This window comes from Podarcis cretensis (assembly GCF_951804945.1).
Source record: "Podarcis cretensis genome assembly, chromosome: Z".
Taxonomy (NCBI): domain Eukaryota; kingdom Metazoa; phylum Chordata; class Lepidosauria; order Squamata; family Lacertidae; genus Podarcis; species Podarcis cretensis.
In genome coordinates, this window is record NC_137184.1 from 50,416,337 (window position 1) to 50,435,976 (window position 19,640).

Here is a 19,640-nt window from a genome sequence, read left to right on the forward strand (position 1 = left end):
GCACTTTGGACATACCTGGTTTAAGGGGAGGCATTGCTTCTGCAAAGCAAAGATTCCTTCTCCCCCTCCCCCTTATCAAACCAAGATATAGTGGTACAGTGGTACCTCGGGTTACATATGCTTCAGGTTACAGACCCTGCTAACCCAGAAATAGTGCTTCAGGTTAAGAACTTTGCCCCATTAGCTAAAGAGGCCCCATTAGCTAAAGTGGTGCTTCAGGTTAAGAACAGTTTCAGGTTAAGAACGGACCTCCGCAACGAATTAAGTACTTAACCCGAGGTGCCACTGTACCTCCGGGTTGCCAATGGGATCGACTCCGATCAGATCCCAAGGTTTCCGCAACCGGAGGTGCCTGTTCTGCACAGGTACACGGCACGGGAGATGGTTTTGTTAGCCAATGGCCTGGGAGAAAAAGAATGCTTTTGGTTGGGCTCCTTAAATGAAAATAAGGCTAGGCTTGAATAAAATGTGATCCATTTTGATAATTCTTGTATTGTTATTATAAATATGAGCTTCTCAAAACGTTGCAGAAAGGGACACAGGTGGCGCTGTGGTCTAAACAACTGAGCCTAGGCCTTTCCGATTGGAAGGTCGGCGCTTCGAATCCCCGCGATGGGGTGAGCTCCCTTTGCTCGGTCCCTGCTCCTGCCAACCTAGCAGTTCAAAAGCACGTCAAAGTGCAAGCAGATAAATAGGTACCGCTCCGGCAGGAAGGTAAACGGCGTTACCGTGTGTTGCTCTGGTTTCGCCAGAAGCGGCTTAGTCATGCTGGCCACATGACCTGGAAAAACTGTCTGCGGACAACACTGGCTCCCTTGGCCAGTAAAGTGAGATGAGAGCCGCAACCCGTCGTCCACGACTGGACTTAACGGTCCCGGGTCCCTTTACCTTTCTTTTTTTTTAAAAAAAGTTGCAACTTCTCTGAACTTTTATCTAAAAAGCGTGGCATGTAGCAGCACTAAAGGGCTGTAAGGGATTAGCAATTCTGCAAATTCTGTGATGGCGCATGGGCAGATGTCGAAAACCAATGTTTCAACTGGGAACAGTCCTCAGGAAGAGAAAGTTCTTCTCCAGCTCTGCTAAGATGGATTGCAAATGCTGAGGTCCCAAGCTAGGGTCTTCAACATGCGACGACCTGGCTACTAATGGGGGGGCCGGGGAAGAGAGAGAGACTAATATAGGGCATTCTCTCTACTTTCACCTGCAAAGTTTATCCTGGACTAGCTTGGGAACCCTGCAATGGGTATATCGCAAATACCTGCCAGCACACTATAGGCGACTTCCGCTCCAAGATGTACTGAGTTAGAGGTGATGGTTCGAGCTCGTACTTGTCAAAGGGAAGCTTGTCGATCACCATGGGCTCGCAATCCATGCAGGAGAACCTCACCACTGGGTGGGCTGTGCGGGGAGGCTAGGAAGTGGGGGGGGGGGGAGGAAGAAAGGGAATAAGAATCATTTGGAGGAAAAGGGAAATAACAACAACAATAATAATTCATTATTTATACCCTACCCATCTGGCTATGTTTCCCCAGCCACTCTGGGCGGTCTCCAACAGAACATTAAAATACAATAGTCCGTCAAACATTAAAAGCTTCCCTAAATAGGGCTTCCTTCAGATGTCTTCTAAAAGTCTGGTAGTTGTTTTTCTCTTTGACATCTGGTGGGAGGGCGTTCCACAGGGAGGGCGCCACTACCGAGCTTACAGGGCGTCATCCCAAGAGCCAATTGGCCAGCTAGGCAAGAACATTAATTTATTCCTTTTTTCATAATCCTCCACAAAACATCGCAAAGAATGGCTAGCTCAATAGTGTTCAAAATGTAGAATACATTAGTCACAATGTTCCAGAAGGTTGGTCTGTAACAGGGGTCGGCGAACTTTTTCAGCAGGGGGTCGGTCCACTGTCCCTCAGACCTTGTGGGGGGTCGGACTAGATTTTTTGGGGGAGGGGGGGATGAACGAATTCCTATGCCCCACAAATAACCCAGAGACGCATTTTAAATAAAAGGGCACATTCTACTTGTATCAAAACACACTGATTCCCAGACCACCCAGGGGCCGGATTAAGAATGTGATTGGGCCGGATCCGGCCCAATCGCCTTCTAAATCCGGCCCGCAGATGGTCCAGGAATCAGTGTGTTTTTACATGAGTAGAATGTGTGCTTTTATTTAAAATGCATCTCTGGGTTATTTATAGGGCATAGGAATTCGTTCATATATTTTTTTCAAAGTATAGTCTGGCCCCCCCACAAGGTCTGAGGGACAGTGGACCAGCCCCCTGCTGAAAAAGTTTGCTGACCTCTGGCCTACATGATCCCCACAGTGGGAGAATTAAGAGGTTGCAAGGGGGGATATTAGGGTAGGGGTCAGCAAACATTTTTAGGAGAACGGTTCATTGCCCCTCAGACCTTGTGGCGGGCCAGACTGCGCACGTGCAGCAGAAGGGGGCTTCTCTCTCTCCCCCAGCCCCTCCCCTCCCCCTGCTTTCCTACCTCCTCCGCCGCTCTGCTTGCGGTTGGGAGCCGCCGCCGCCTCTGCTTTCCGGGCCAGCTTTGCAGGGTGCCAGGCACAGGGCCCACAGACGCACCCAGCTCCAGCCAAAGCCCCGTGACGCGGCCGTCACGATGCCCACAGCGCGGCCAGAGGGCAGAGGGTGAGCCTGGGCCACACCTTGGCGCGTGGGCGACGAGGCTTCGGATTGGCTGGCACCAATCAAAGCCCAGCTCCCTTCCTTTGCAGGATGGGGAGAAGCCGGGAGGGAGGAGGCAGTGTGGGGGAAGGCGCCTTAAAAAAAATGCAAAAAAATGGCGCAACCCGAACAATCACGCCGATCCAAGCGGCGATTCCAGGACTGTCCGTGGGCAATTGGGCCTGATCCAACCCGTGGACCTTAGTTTGCTGACCCATGTATTAGGGCTACCCAGTGTTACTTGAGATTGGATGCGATCTGAAAACAGAGAATCAGAGCTAGAAGGGAAAGCAAGGATCATTTGCTTTCCCTGCAACCCCCTGCAACGCAGGAACCTTTTTTGCCCAAGGTGGGGCTCAAATCCACGATCCTGAGATTATGAGTCTCATGCTCTATCGACTAAGCTGTCCAGCTACTTTCCACCACATTACCAATGGTCACCAAAAGACACTTGCGTTGACCGTATCTGCAAAGAAGCTTGAAAGCCCTACGACATACCAGTGTTGGTGAATTTTGATCGGGCCAAAAGGATTCTGGAATTGGCCAATGCCCAACAGGAACGCCCGTTTTAGGATTAGGCCTCACATAGATGAGCTTATGGCAGCTGTGCCATGGCTGAGAACCAAAAGAATTGATAGGTCTGGTGACATCAACAAGTCCATCTAAAATCCGAAAGGAGAACAATAGTAAGTTAGTAGAGCACATTAGGTCTCGAGCATTACTTTTCCAATCACTACTTAGATGTGTTTTCTCAAAGCCACGCGCAAACAGATTAGCTGTAAAACTGATATTTTGAGTTGGAAAAACAAAGAAGTCTGTGTAGTGGTTGCACATCTAAGACTGTTTTGGGAAAAGTAGGTCTATTGACTGGTTTTGTGCCTAAGATAATTTGGGGGAGGGGAGATTAAAAAGTTTGCGTGGTGGTTTTGTGTTTAAGATAAAGATTAGTTTTGCATCCAAGAATGAAAACATGCAGCAGGAGAATCATTTCCGGAGCAAGAAATGAACCAGTTTAAGTATTCAAAGAACTGAAGATAATTGTTCAACAGAAATGTCAGAAGCAAATGCGATCTGAAAACAGAGAATCAGAGCTGGAAGGGAAAGCAAGGATCATTTGCTTTCCCTGCAACCCCCTGCAACGCAGGAACCTTTTTTGCAGAATCTACTCTGGTTTTGCAATATCGTCCTTTTTTTTTACCAAAGACGTTTACACATTTGCAGACCTTAAGAGTTTACAATGGTCATAAAGCGTTTACCATACCTTCCCCAATGTAGGGTGGATCGGGTCCCGATTTCTCAAAGTTTATGACAACACCACTCTGAACTTTCTGAGCAAGAGATTCTAAACACTGGTTCAGCATCCTCTGAGTCCGAACACAATAGGAACGTCCTATAATGAAAAGTGAAGAGATAAGGAGATTCTGAAGGCAAAATGACTTGTGAATATGGCAAAAGGCTACTATTGAAACAGACCAGGGGTCAGCAAACTTTTTCAGCATGGGGCCAGTCCACTGTCCCTCAGACCTTGTGGGGGGCTGGACTATATTTTAAAAAATAAAATAAAAAATGAACGAATTCCTATGCCCCACAAATAGCTCAGAGATGCATTTTAAATAAAAGGACACATTCTACTAGTGTCAAAACACACTGATTCCCAGACTGTCCGCGGGCCAGAATTAGAAGGCGGTTGGGCCTTAGTTTGCCTACCCATGAAGTACTTTCCATTATGCCAGCTTATGGAAAAAAAGAAGACATCAGTATTGTTGTATGGGAGGTACAAGCGCCCCCTGCCATTGTCTTCCCTATGGCACCAATGCCTGGCCTGATTAAAGCGGAGGATATTTAACTTTGCACACAAGCTGTTGAATCTTGTTCATCCCCTTTGTAAAGAAGCGCCACTGAACAGAATATGATCATACACGGGTTTCGGTCTTATCATACCTCAGATCAGGCATCCCCAACCTTTGGCCCGCCAGATGTTTTGGACTACAATTCCCATCATCCCTGACCACTGGGGTCCTGTTAGCTAGGGATCATGGGAGTTGCAGGCCCAAACATCTGGAGGGCCGCAGGTTGGGGATGCCTGCCTCAGAACAAAACTATGGCACAGATTCCATGTTTTCAAACAGCCAGTGCAAGGGCTGTTGTGCTAGCGTAAGGGTGAGAATAGCTGCACAATAGCAATGCCAATGGGTTTACTTTGAGACTGGATGGGCAACAAGATGGATCGGGGCTACAGCAATCTGTTGCGCAACCAGCCATGAGAAACAGTGACTTCCTGTAGCCTTCTCTCATGCAAGCCATTCTGCTAGCTCATGAGGTACACCGCCAAGGAAGCTGAACCTGGCGCTAGGTTGAATGCCTACCTGTGACTTCCAGGTTTAGCAGGAAATAAAAGCTTTATATCAGGGGTCAGTTCATGGTCCCACAGACGCTGTGGTGGGCTGGAGTGTGCGCGCGCATGCACAAATGCTATTAACGGCACTGCTTCCGGTGCGGAGGAGGCACGAGCAGTTTCCCATTGGCTGCAGGAGCTTCCTGCAGCCAACGGAAAGCCGACCAGCTCAGGAGGTGGTCCTCGCTCTGCTCTCAAGACCAGTGTTATGTGGTCTCAGCAGCCGCTCCCAGTCACTAGTCTAGCTGTCGCATTCTGGATTAATTGTAGTTTCCGGGTCACCTTCACGGGTCACCACTTAGAATGCATTGCAGTAGTCCAAGTGGGAGATAACCGGAGCGTGCACCGCTCCGGCAAGAAAGCCTGCAGGCAGGCAGGGTCTCATCCTGCGTACCAGATGGAGCTGCCTTGGACACAGAATGGACCTGCGCCTCCATGGGTCCAAAATGACCCCCAGGCTGCGCACCTGGTCCTTCAGGGGCACAGTTACCCCATTCAGGACCTTTTTGCAGACATAGGCATATACACATAAATGTAAAATGTATTTTTCTGCCTAATGTATTCCTCAGACGAGTGACATGAAATAATCTTCTAAGTGTCTAATGATAGGGTTGGCAGACAAAAGAACCTGGCACTGGGAGATGCTGGCACAGGCAGACAATGATCTGAGTCTAGGTTCCCTATCTTCATCTGTTCCACTCTAGCTAGAAAAACTAGAAGTACAGTGGTACCTCAGGTTACATACGCTTCAGGTTACAGACTCCGCTAACCCAGAAATAGTACCTTGGGTTAAGAACTTTGCTTCAGGATGAGAACAGAAATCGTGCTCTGGCGGCACAGCGGCAGCAGGAGGCCCCATTAGCTAAAGTGGTGCTTCAGGTTAAGAACAGTTTCAGGTTAAGAACGGACCTCCAGAACGAATTAAGTTCTTAACCCGAAGTACCAGTGTATCATAATCTCCAGGAGTGGTCAAGGTTTGTTGATTAGTAGGTCTCTTTGACTTTTTTTACAACCTGTCCAGTGGGGGTAAGCCATAAATAAACTCCACCTGTTGAATAGTCATTATGATCTCTACTTAATTTCTTCCTTTTCAAATTAGTGAGTTCATTAGAGAAGTTCATGTATTCTTCTGTCGTTTGTATGAGTTTGTCATAATCAAGTTTGTTTAGCTTGGCTTCACGACATTCTTTCGCCTCCTCTATATCCTTATTAATCTGGTCTAAACTGGCTACGAATTGTTCTATTATTAACAACATTAAATCACTGGAACATTTGTTGAGAATTTGTTCACACCCATTTTTCCACAAATCTGTTATCCTCTTTGAATTGAGTAGGTGCCTTTGGGATGTGTAACCCTCTAGGAATCAAATTATTCTTAACATACTCAGCAAGTGAGGCTCCATGCCTCTCTAAACGTCCTTTTTGCTTAGATACAGACTCAAAGTTCATGTCACCATTAAGCACCTGGTCACCTTCACTCTGAAAGAAGGTAAACATGTTTAATAACTTGTCTTTTTCTACATCAGTGTACCCATTTTTTTTATAGTATAAACAGCCACAACAAAATGCAAAACCAAAACAACCAGAAAACCTAAACTACTTAAAGTAGCTTTTCAGTTGATCACTAAGTCCAGTATGCCTGCCAACCCTATCATCTTCATTAGACACTTAGAAGAGTATTTCATATCACTCGTCTAAGGAATACATCAGACAGGAAAATACAAGAGAAAATAGAGAAATTAGATCAGAACGTACTATGGCACTGACAAAACAGGATTTGTATTTTGTACATACTGGACCTGGTGATCAACTGAAAAGCTACCTTTTAATGTATTATGTCACGAAGTAAGTAGTTTCTAGTAAAGAACTTTGCAATTGTTACAATATGGCCTATTACGTGTGTGTTTTTTCAACTGGATTTGTATAATACAGGCCTTCTGGTGGTTTTGGTTTGACACAGGCATCTAGGCACATATAGACACGAATGAGAAGCTTAGCCAGATGTTACGTGTCAATGCACTAATGCTCTTCATGATTTCAAAGTAGATGGATTGAGGTTGGCAAACCAAGAAAAAGGCACAAAAAGGCTACCTCCTGTGACTTCACACATCTGTGTAATGGCAGACTCATCTGTCGGGACACTTCCTAGCTGTTCGGGCTCCACTGAAGAGGCTCCAGGTAAGCGCAGCACAAGGGCAAACAGCCTCTGATCCCAGCGAAATGGTTCTTTGGTTAACTCGCTTCCAGGAAGGGGAGAATTCAGAGGAAGATGAAGCTAAAAAGGAAGGCAAGACACCTAGAGACTTCGCTAGAACAGTAAGCTCATTTGATTCCTTCTGAAAAGGAACCACAGAATCACAAATCACAGAGCTGGAAGGGACCGCAAGGAACATCTAATCCAGGGGTCAGCAACCTTTTCCATTGGCCAGTCCACCGTCCCTCAGACCATGTGGTGGGCTAGACCATATTTTGAAGGGAAAAAAGAACGAATTCCTATGCCCCACAAATAACCCAGAGATTCATTTTAAATAAAAGGACACATTCTGCTCATGTCAAAACACGCTGATTCCCGGACCGTCCGTGGGCCGGACTGAGAAGGCAATTGGGCCACATCCAGCCCCCAGGCCTTAGGTTACCTACCCCTGATCTAGTCCATGGATAGGCAAACTAAGGCCCGGGGGCCGGATCCACCCCAATCGCCTTCTAAACAACAACAACACAACAAAATTTGGGGTCGCTGGGCGGATCTTTGCACCCTGGCGGCGCATGTGCTCAAGACGGCCCTGGTTCTGCTTCTGATTTGAGTGCCACACTTCCGCTTTGAGTGTTACGCTGAGGTCTGTTTTGTGGTCACCAAAAGAGGTTGAAAGATCTCAAAGCAAATCTTAAAAAAATGTGGTAGGAACATCGGCAACTGGGAAGCACTGGCCTGCAAGCGCTCCAATGGGAGAACAGCCTTGACCAAAGGTGTCGTGGGCTTTGAAGACACTCAAACTCGGGACGCAAGGGAGAAACGGGCGAAGAGGAAGGAAGCCTCGCTGGGATCAACTCCCGCCCAGAAACCAATGTCCCCACTGTGGAAGGATGTGTGAATCCAGAATTGGCCTCCACAGTCACTTACAGACTCACTGTTAAAATCCATATTTATGGAAGAAAATCTTACTCGGCTACAAGGGATCGCCGGAGAAGCACTTGCCCTATTGCAGGTGGGAAAGCAAAGTGTCTTGACTCTGATTTTTAATTCTGGAAAAGTACGGCATTGCTACCAGAAAGAGAACTGGCTTTTTCATGCTTACTAGAAGAAAACGAAAAGACATGAAGTGCTTGGCGTGCTCTCGTCCATGGGGTCATGAAGAGTCGGGCACAACTAATCAACTCAACAAGGACAACATCTTCAGGCAAGGCTGGGCACGCCCCGTTTGAAACCCTGAACAGCCACAGCTAGTCAGTGCAGGGAATCCTGAGCTAGAAGGACCAGCAGCCTGACTCTGTATAACCATTTACTGTTCCCAACCCTAATCCTGCAGAAAGCCATCTAATTACGATTATAATTTGTTCCTGACTTGTTCTGAGGAGGTAATTGAATTATTGTTTGATTTTATACCAAAGTTATATATTTGATGTCATAGTAATAATAATAAATTATTATTTATACCCTGCCCATCTGGCTGAGTTTCCCCAGCCACTCCAGGTGGCTCCCAATCGAGTACTAAAAACAATACAGCATTAAATATTAAAAACTTCCCTAAACAGGGCTGCCTTCAGATGTCTTTTAAAAATAAATAATAATAATAGCCACCCTGAGCCCAATTTCGGCCAGGGAGAGCGGGATATAAATAAAATATTATTATTATTATTATTATTATTATTATTATTATTTAAAACAGTTTCCCATGTTTGCATCTTCTTCCAGCCTGATCTCCCTCTGAGCAAGACAGGAAGAACGGGATAGAAACATAACTAATAATTCCACATGTAATGGTTATCAAGCAGCTCTAACAATGCAGGGAATATCAGACAGGAGTGCTTTTTAAACTCCTGGCAGGAGAACACATTCAGTACAGCCATATTCCAGTTGAAAGCTTACCTCCTCCTGCACACCTGCCATATTTGTCAACTTGTTTCCATCCGTGATAGTAATTAAAATCGAGGGCTCTAAAAAGAATGGGTTCCTTCCCTACAGAGAGGAGGGAAAATATATCTGTGTTAACGTTTGAAACACAAAGGATCCATTAAAGACAGGGAGGTTCAACAACGTCGATTGCGATCTACTGTTAGATCCTAGCGAGGTTTTGGTAGATCGTGGTCAATCTCTGGCTCCCTTTCCTTAGCGTCGCTAAAACTGACTCCTGCCATGCCCTTTTTGTAAGTGATTTAACCTTTTTTTCTGCCTTTAACCTCCCCAAAAACATTTTTTTAAACGGGGATTTCCTCCCTAAAAAGCCCCCCAAAACAGACCTTCCTTAAAAAAAGCTCAACAGCCTGAACCCCGCCCAAAATGGGCTTTCCTCCTTCCCAAAAACAGGGCTTTCCTTCAAAAAAAAAAAAAAAACTAAACACTTTCACTCTGAGCCCCTAAAAAATGGGCCTTCCTGTTCCTAAAAAAACCCTCAACAATCTTGACACCTGAACCCCCCAAAAGGGTAGCCGTGTTGGTCTGCCGTAGTCAAAATGAAATAAAAAAAAAATCCTTCCAGTAGCACCTTAATGAGACCAGCTAAGTTTGTGATTGGTATGAGCTTTTGTGTGCATGCACACTTCTTCAGATACACTGAAACAGAAAAGTGGTTAGATCACCACAAGTTTTTAACTCTGAGTAGATCCCTTGGGAGTTGGCCACCCCTGCATTAGAGGATCACAGCCATCAACATGCAAATGAGATCTATATATCTACATAGATCTGCTCTGGCCCCTGGCAGAAAGTATTTCGGCTCACGATACAAGGTACTAAATAGGCAATTTTCTCAGGCTCTGGTAGTTGTAGGAGCAAGTAGCAGTGGGTGCCCTGCACCCCCCAAAATGGGGCTTTCCTCCTCCCCAAAAAGCTCAGCAATGACCTGAACCCCAAAATAGGGGGTATATCACTGCCGTGAGTAGATCGGAGTCTCTTGGGAGCTGGCCACCCCTACATTAGAGGATCACAGACATCACCATACAAATGATATACTGTATGGATATAAAGAAAAGCACCAGGGTCTGCTCTGACCCCTGGCAGAAAATATCTCGGTGCACAATACAAGGTACTAAATAGGCAATTTTCTCAGGCTCTGGTAGTTGCAGGAGCAAGTAGCAGTGAGTTCCCCAAGTGGCCCGTTTGCTTTATTTTAAATGCGCCAGCAAATATTCACATCCTAAAGATTAGATGCTAAGGTTTTTCAGGCAAGGCAGTGAGGAAATTAAATTAAATTAAATCCATTACCTGTCCATAGTTGTCTATTCCAGACACCAATCTGTTGAGGTTGAGCAAATCAAACGAGGATCGAAGGGCCTGTCCAAGGGTGGTCAGTCCTGACGCTTGCAGATTTTTCAGTTCATTCATAAAAGTGGCATGGTTCTCCTTCCATCCAGCCTGCAAAATAACATTATTCGACACTTTGTGACAGCCCTACTTTAAAAAAAAAAGTCTCCAAGACATATATAATTACTCTGCATTTTCCCCATTCTTTGACATTTTTTGCTTGGATTGACCCCCAATTGTCTCTGTTAAGTCTGGCCAGTTCAATATAATCAAATAATTTATTTATTCTTTTTTTGCGGGGGGGGGGGGGGTTAATTTCTTTTTTTCCAATTTTTGGAAATGAGTGTTCTCGCAGTCCCTGCAGCATAAAGGAAGATTTTCTTGTTTCCTTTGGCTATATCTGTGTCCATTATCCCTAAGAGAAAGGCTTCTGCTTTCTTTGCAAAAAAAAATGTAAACGTTTTCTTTAGTTCTTCATACACTGTGTCCCATAAACTTTTGATTTTTTGGCAAAACCACCACATATGTATGAGTGTCCCCTCCACTTTGTTACACCTCCAACACAGATCTAATTTTACATACATTTTACATATTTTGGCAAAAAGCAGTGTCCCCAAATCAATACACTGGTACCTCGGGTTAAGAACTTAATTCGTTCTGGAGGTCCATTCTATAGCAGAGTCTATAACCTGAATCATCTGTAACCCAAGGTGCCACTGTACTTGGACTTGTTTCAATTAACCTCCGCAGGATGATTTGTGCTACATAGGTTATAAATGGTTAAAAAGGGGGTTATAACAAAGTATGAAAGAGAATTTACTAGAAGTGAAAAAGAAAACCGTGCAAAGCATGAAGGAAGTCAAACAGTAGGAAAGAAGAATGGAAATACGGTGTGGGTGTGGGTGGGTGTATATCAGTATTCTTTTGTTCGTTCTTTTTTCCCCTTTCGTTTTATTCTCTTTTTTTTGAGGGTTTGTTTGTTTTTGTTGCTTTTTTTTGTTATGTGTTTATGTTAATAATACAGTGGTACCTCGGGTTACATACACTTCAGGTTACACACTCTGCTAACGCAGAAATAGTGCTTCAGATTAAGATCTTTGCTTCAGGATGAGAACAGAAACCGTGCTCTGGCAGCGCGGCAGCAGCGGGAGGCCCCATTAGCTAACGTGGTGCTTCAGGTTAAGAACAGTTTCAGGTTAAGAACAGACCTCCAGAACGAATTAAGTACTTAACCCGAGGTAAAAGGTAAAGGAAAAGGAAAAGGTACCCCTGACCATTAGGTCCAGTCGTGACCAAATCTGGGGTTGCGGCACTCATCTCGCTCTATTGGCCGAGGGAGCCGGCGTTTGTCCGCAAACAGCTTCCGGGTCATGTGGTCAGCATGACTAAGCCACTTCTGGCGAATCAGAGCAGCGCATGAAAACACCGTTTACCTTCCTGCCGGAGCGGTACCTATTTATCTACTTGCACTTTGACGTGCTTTCGAACTGCTAGGTTGGCAGGAGCTGGGACCGAGCAACGGGAGCTCACCCCGTCGCGAGGATTCGAACTGCCGATCTTCTGATCGGCAAGTACTAGGCTCTGTGGTTTAACCAACAGCGCCACCCGCATCCCTTTAACCCGCGGTACCACTGTATTAATAATAATAATAATAATAATAATAATAATAATAATAATTTATTTGTACCCCGCCCATCTCACTGGGTTTCTATCTATGCGGCTTCCAACAAAGATTAAAAATACATTAAAATGTCACACATTCAAAACTTCCCTAAACAGGACTGCCTTCAGATGTTGTAAATAAACTCAATAAAAATAAAAAATATTTTAAAATATATAGAATTACTCTTTTGCTCAATACATTCGAGGTAAGTATGAAAGACGGCCTGGAGCTCCTAACACAGGTAAGTTTTGATCAAAACCACCAGCCAGAAGCATTTCCAACTTAAGGATCCACCCCTCGCCCAACAAAACACAAATTTTCACTTAGAAACTCAGATATATAAGCTAGGCTCTAAATACCTCCTTAAAACTACTCTCGTCAGCTCATATAAATAGGTGAACCTGGTGAGTAACTACAGTTCCCAACCCCTATAGTGATAATTTGCTGGTTGCCTTCTGATCTTATTCGATTTTAACCCAATTTTAAGCTGTATTTCAGTCGATTGCTGAATTTTATGTTTTAATGCAGGCATAGGCAACATCGGCTCTCCAGATGTTTTGAGAGTACAATTCCCATCATCCCTGACTACTGGTCCTGCTAGCTAGGGATCATGGTAGTTGTAGGCCCAAAACATCTGGAGGGCCGAGGTTGCCTATGCCTGTTATAATGTATTTGTATTTTGATGTTAGCCACTCTGAGCCCGGTTATGGCTGGGGAGGGTGGGATAGAAATAAAAATTATTATTATTGTTGTTGTTGTTAAGGTTACAGTTGCAAAATCAGAATGCCTAGTTGCCATTTGGGGGCTAGGGGGCTCAAAATTGCATTTTTCAATAGGACCTTTGGGCTCCACTCCTGAAATTTATTCCAGTTGTTCAGATGAAATATAACAGAGAGAATTATACAGGGTGGGGTGTTAGTGTGTGAAAACAGCCAGGATCCAAGGAGAATTTTCACGCAATTTAGGCTCATGCAATTAGAAAAAAACCTCCTGTTTCGCTTATTGTATTTTAATATTGGACTAATGTTCTTTAATATTTTGAGTGGCTGGGGAAACTCAGCCAGATGGGCAGGGTATAAATAATAAATTGTTGTTGTTGTTCAACCTACTGGGCTTATTTTGGGATTACGATAAAGCTAATTGTGGTCTCTTTCCAAATAAGGTATAAAAATGGCGAGAAGCGCCAGAGAAAAGGGTCGCCAACCATTCAATGTGAATTTTTCTCATTTTATTCCCGGTGGGTTTGATAAGCCATAGGGCGCAAACCACAACTAACACGTGTATCATCCTTTTTTTGTAGAATGGGCTAGTGGTTATAAAATAAATTGCTATTAAATGAAAATTTTTACAAAAATAATAATTGCTTTTTTGTACAGGTTTAGGGTCTCTTTGAGCCTGAAATAACTCACACATTCGTGAGAATAGTTAAAATTGTACCCTCTTATGTTCTTATGTTACAATGTTATCTGAAGTTATTTCACCTACAGTAACCCTTTGATTTCTTCTCGCTCGCTATCATATATAGCAGCAGGGTTTCTCAGTTCTCCAAGTGATTGACTTAAGCTGCACAACCAGGGTGGATAAAAATCAATGATTTTTAATGGATTTTTTTGATCTAAATTGGATTTTTAAAATAAAATGCTTTTGGAGGAAAAAATCTTCCTAAAGATAGTTTTCTATTTAAGTGACATTCTAATCTAAAGGCTATTCTTCAGGAAATAAGGATTTGTTTAAAGTTTTTCATGTGTGCTAAAACTCAGTCTAAGGGTTTTTTAAAAAAATAAAAAAGTTTAACCACATCAGTAAACAAACATGGATACATATGCTATAATGTTATTTCTGTAGTTAAATAAATTGTTTAAACTGTCATGAAGGAAATGATTATTATTCTTCTTCCAATCGAATACAGGGATACCTCGGGTTACAGACGCTTCAGGTTACGCGTTTTCGGGTTGCGCACTGCACCGAAACACCAAATTGCACTTTGCGCATAAGCGCCGAATCATGACCTGCGCGTGCACGGATGCGGCACTGGGGGTTGCAAATGTGCTTCCCACACGGATCATGTTCGCAACCCAAGGTTCCACTGTACAGCAGAAAAGTTGTCCAAATAGAAACGATAATTCCATAATGAACAGTCTATGTCTTTCTGATAGTAGAACCAAATCGGTCATTTTTTATGTAACTGTAAAAACTACTCTGAAAATTTATGACTCCAAAAATGAAACCTTCTTCTGGTTCTTGATATGAAGAGGATGCCAGCAAGGTTGAACCTTTCTGTAAAATATTGATTTCAATCCAGCCTTACTGACTAGTGATTTACCCGAGGTACTATTTATGCGTGAGCGGAGTCTGTAACCTGAAGCGTCTGTAACCTGAAGCGTCTGTAACCCGAGGTACCACTGCAGTTTTTGCCGTTATATAAAAAAAATGAGTGATGTGGTTATGCCAGCCACGTCCAACAGGTAGATCGTGATCTACAAGCAGATCACTGAATATCTGGTAGATCACCCCAAAGTAGCTCAACAACTTTGGCTCTCCTTAAAAAAGCTCAACATTATTGCCCTGCACCCCCCCAAAATGGGGCTTTCCTCCCCAAAAAGCTCAGCAATGACCTGAACCCCAAAATAGGGGGTATATCACTGCCAGTTTTTAACTCCGTGAGTAGATCGGAGTCTCTTGGGAGCTGGCCACCCCTACATTAGAGGATCACAGACATCACCATACAAATGATATACTGTAGAGATATAAAGAAAAGCACCAGGGTCTGCTCTGACCCCTGGCAGAAAATATCTCGGTGCACAATACAAGGTACTAAATAGGCAATTTTCTCAGGCTCTGGTAGTTGCAGGAGCAAGTAGCAGTGAGTTCCCCAAGTGGCCCGTTTGCTTTATTTTAAATGCGCCAGCAAATATTCACATCCTAAAGATTAGATGCTAAGGTTTTTCAGGCAAGGCAGTGAGGAAATTAAATTAAATTAAATCCATTACCTGTTCATAGTTGTCTATTCCAGACACCAATCTGTTGAGGTTGAGCAAATCAAATGATGATCCAAGGGCCATCTCCCTAAAAAAAGCTCAACAACTGACCTAGATCCCTGGCTACCCCTGTATAGACCAACTAAGTTTGTTCTGGTACAGGTTTCCTCACCCTCAGCCCTCCCGATTTTTTTGGCCTACAACTTCCATGATCCCTAGCTAGCAGGACCAGTAGTCAGGGATGGTGGAAGTTGTAGTCCCAAAACATCTGGAGGGCCGAGTTTGCCGAGGCCTGTTCTAGTGATTGCTAGAACAGTACAACAGAAACAAAAAAAATTGGGTGCTTTTTTTTAACCCGAAACTACAATTCTCATAATCCCTGACCACTGGTCCTACTAGATGGGGATCATGGGAGTTGTAGGCCAAAAACATCTGGAGGGCCAAGCTTGAGGAAGCCTGCTTTAAAGCTACTATTAACTCCTTGTTGGAATAAACCAGATTTCTATGACACAGTTGACATGCCTGCTCTACCATCTAATCCAGAACATTTAAATTCGGCCTTCCAGCTGTTTTGGGACTACAGCACCCATCATCCCTAGCTCACAGGACCAGTGGGTCAGGGATTATGGGAACTGTATTTCCCAAACAGCTGGAGGGCCAAGTTGGGTCATGCCTGCTCTAGTTCAGCTGGTATCCTAAGAAATGGGGCATTGCATCAGGATGAACATCTGCTGAACTTCTTTTGACAAAGGAGCACCTAGCTCAGGCATGGCCCAACTTGCTCCTCCAGCTGTTTTGGAATTACAATGCCCATCATCCCTAGCTAACAGGACCAGTTTTCAGGGATGATGGGAATTGTAGTCTAGGACAGTAGAAGGAGGACACCACTGCAGATTTCAGCATGGCCCAACTTGGCCCCTCCAGCTGTTTTGGGACAACTCCCGTCATCCCTAGCTCACAGGACCAGTGGTCAGAGATGATGGGAATTGTAGTCCCAAAACAGCTGGAGGGCCAAGTTTGGCCATGCCTGCCTGGAGGCACGTAGGTGCAATGTGGGGATGCTTTACAGATAATAATAATAATAATAAAAATAAATTAATATTCTGCCCTCTCCAGCCATAACCAGGCTCAGGGTGGCTGACATCAAAATACAAATACATCTTAAAATGGGATTAAAATCCAATAAGATCAGAAGGCAACTGGCAAATTATGATTATAGGGTTTGGGAACCTTAGGTACTTACCAGGCTTACATATATGTATGAGCTGGTGAGAGGAGTTAGAGAGGCCTCTTATACATAGGATCTTGTAGGAGAGGGGTCAGACTGGGCCCCAACCAAAGGCCTGCCGGAATGATATAAATGCATAGCATGCATGCAACACACGTATTTACACACACACACACAATGGCGACAGACAAGCATTCACACACGGGGGGGGGGGAGGGTGCACCTTCATCTTTGGATGTGCCTGCAAACGGTGATTTGTTTTATCTTAAGTTCAAACAGCCCCCCCACACACAAAAAGGAGGCTGCTTCCTGGACCCCCCAACTCCTCACCACGACCATCTTTTGGCCTCTTGGGCAGGCATGGCCAAACTTGGCCCTCCAGCTGTTTTCGGACTACGATTCCCATCCTCCCTGACTACTGGTCCTGTTAGCTAGGGATGATGGGAGTTGTAGTCCCGAAACAGCTGGAGGGCCCAGTTTGCCTATGTCTGATTTAACCTTTGGCCATTGCTAATTGGAATCCTCCTACCTGCATTCCAGAAGCTGAACTATATCAACAACAATTTATTTACACCCCACCCATCTGGCTGGGTTTCCTGCTCTTGGGAGAGAGGGGGGCTTGTGGGAGGGAAGCCCACTCACCTGTCCCCAAACTCCCCCACTCCTTCCAGGCAAAGGCAAACTCGGCCCTCCAGGTGCTTTGGGACTACAACTCTCACCCTCCCTGACCACCGGTCCCGCGAGCTAAGGATGCTGGGAGTTGTAGTCCCCAAACGGCTCGCCCGCCAGGCGCTCCGCCTCCCCGCTGCCTTCCTCGGGGCGGGAGGTGCCGCGTGGTGTCGGCGGGGCCTTCTTCTTCTCCTCCGCCTTCCTCTTCTTCCTCCTCCCTCGCTCCCTCCTCCTCCTCCTCCATCTAATCAGCGCCCTCAGCCTCCATACAAAAGCAAAATGTCCGCCATCTTCGCCCGCGGCGCGCCCGGCGGGGGGAGGCGGGCGGCTTACCTTGATGCAATAGGGCGCCTCGTCGAAGGTGACCAGCATGTACCTGTCGCCGCGGCTGGCCGGGTCTCGGGCGCGCAGCTGAAGGGGAGAAAACGGGAGAAAGGAGCGCGTTAAAGGCGCGTTTGAGAGGGAGCGGGGCGGGGGGTACTCTCGACACGCGTCTTCCGAACGTGCGAGCGGGCGCTCGCGCTCGGGAGCGCGGTCTCTGAGGGTGTGTGTGTGTGTGCGCGCGCGCGCGCGCGCGGACTCGGACGGCCACGTCAGGCGGCGGGGCGGAGGGAGGGCGCGCGCGCACCTTCATGAAGAGCTCGACGGCGCCCTTGGCCACGTCCAGGTAGCTGGTGCCCAGGTAGGCCCGCTGGTTCATGGAGGCGGACGTGTCGATGAGGAAGAGCAGGATCGGCATGGTCCTCCGAGGGAGGCCCGGCCGGGGGGCAAGACGACGAAGGGAGGCCGCAGCCCACTCGCCCGCGCCGGGGCGCTGCTGCTGCTGCTGCTGCTGCTGCCGCCGCTGAACGTACGACCGCCTCTCTCGAGCCGCGCGGACGGACTGACAGGCTCTCGGCTCCTCCCGGCCGAGCCGCCGCTCGGGGGCGGCTCGTGACCCGAACGCCGGAGCGCCATTGGCCGCCGAGGAGGCCGTCGTCTGCATATGCATGAGGGGCGGGGACTGCGGCCGCCTCGGCCCTCGCTCCCCTCTCTCCACCCTCGCCACTTCTCTCGGGATGCGATTGGCTTATGCGTTGCGGGCAGGCATCAGGGGGCGGAGCTGGGAGGGATGATTGATGGGCGAAGGCGGAGGAGACGGCAGCATTAGGGCCAACATGGTCCAACTCGACCCTCCAGCTCTTTTGGGACTACAACGCCCATCATCCCTAGCTAACAGGACCAGTGGTCAGGGATGATGGGAGCTGTAGTCCCAAAACAGCTGGCGGGCCGAGTTTGGCCCACAACTCGGGTAGGACGTTGGGTTTCCAGGTAAGAGCAGGACATGGGATCCCAGACCTAGAAGGTGCCAATGCCCTTGAGTAATCGTGCATGGGCAGTACCAGATTGACATGTAAGCTCAACAAGCTCTAGCTTAGGGCCCCACTCTCTTGGGGGTCCCCAAAAATAAATAAAGGGGAAAAAACTGGATGTACATTTCCAAAATATAAGATAAAAAAAACAAATAAAATAAAACCGACATACATCAACCATGTTTTGTGTTGTGTAGGCTCCTATTTTGTTATGTGCAAATGGCTATTAGGTCCATCAGTGACCATATAGCATATACTCAACACAAAGAAATAGCAACAATTGGTTGCTGAGGGCCTCTTCAAACCTAAATCTAGGCCTCTGTCTATCTATCTTAAATCTATTATCTATCTATCTATCTATCTATCTATCATCTATCTAATCCAAACTTTTTTCCAAAGAGGGCCATATTTGATGAAGTGAAAGGCCGTGAGGGCCCACCAAAGTTGTTAATCTTTTTTTAGGATTGAAGTCGTTGAGGGTTTTTTTTAGTATTTTACCCCAGGAAAAAAAACTGCCACAGGGGTTGGATTAAACTGACCAGCAGGCCAGATAATAATAACAATAATAATAATAAATTTTATTTATACCCCGCCCTCCCCAGCCAAGGACAGGCTGAGGGCAGCTAACAACCAATAATAAAAACAAGTTGATTGAATACAACTTAAAAACAAGATTAAAATACAACATTAAAACATTAGGATGCAGCCTCTTCACAGCAGGAGAAAGGAAAAAGAAAGACGGAGAGGGAATAAAACTGATTCTAAGCAAAGGCCAGATGGAAGAACTCTGTCTTACAGGCCCTGTGGGAAGAAATCAGATCCTGCAGGGCCCTGGTCTCATGAGGAAGAGCGTTCCACCAGCCGGGGCCAGTGTTGAAAAGGCCCTGGCTCTGGTTGAGGCTAATCTGACTTCCTTAGGGCCCGGGACCACTAGGGTCTTGCTATTTATGGACCTTAAGGTCCTCTGTGGGGCATACCGGGAGAGGCAGTCCCGTAGGTATGAGGGTCCTAGGCCGTGAAGGGCTTTAAAGGTCAAAAGCAGCACCTTAAATCTGACCCTGTACTCCACCGGGAGCCAGTGCAGCTGGAAAAGCACTGGGTGAATATGCCCCCATGGCAGAGACCCCGTGAGGAGCCTCGCTGCAGCATTCTGCACCCACTGTGTTAGGTTGTGGGCAAACATAGCAGACAACACAGCGATTTCTCCAGA

General features: G+C 46.1%; 1 protein-coding gene across 4 annotated transcripts in view; it reads right to left on the bottom strand.

The window, feature by feature from the left end:
* LOC307208192 (integrator complex subunit 6-like) overlaps positions 1-17,957 on the bottom strand; it is a 37,926-nt gene extending 19,969 nt beyond the window's left edge. For all 4 annotated transcript variants that reach the window (XR_013835032.1, XR_013835033.1, XM_079962702.1 and 1 more), the window contains exons 1-8: positions 17,707-17,957; positions 17,412-17,489; positions 10,502-10,651; positions 9,170-9,259; positions 7,174-7,357; positions 3,949-4,077; positions 3,186-3,349; positions 1,259-1,411 (exon numbers count right to left, since the gene is read on the bottom strand). Coding sequence is in view for 2 of the 4 variants with exons in the window: in XM_079962702.1 (XP_079818828.1) it covers positions 1,259-1,411; positions 3,186-3,349; positions 3,949-4,077; positions 7,174-7,357; positions 9,170-9,259; positions 10,502-10,651; positions 17,412-17,489; positions 17,707-17,817 (1,059 nt within the window). In the remaining 2 variants the exon portion in view is untranslated. The remainder of the gene's footprint in view (positions 1-1,258; positions 1,412-3,185; positions 3,350-3,948; positions 4,078-7,173; positions 7,358-9,169; positions 9,260-10,501; positions 10,652-17,411; positions 17,490-17,706) is intronic.
* Positions 17,958-19,640: the final 1,683 nt, after the last annotated feature.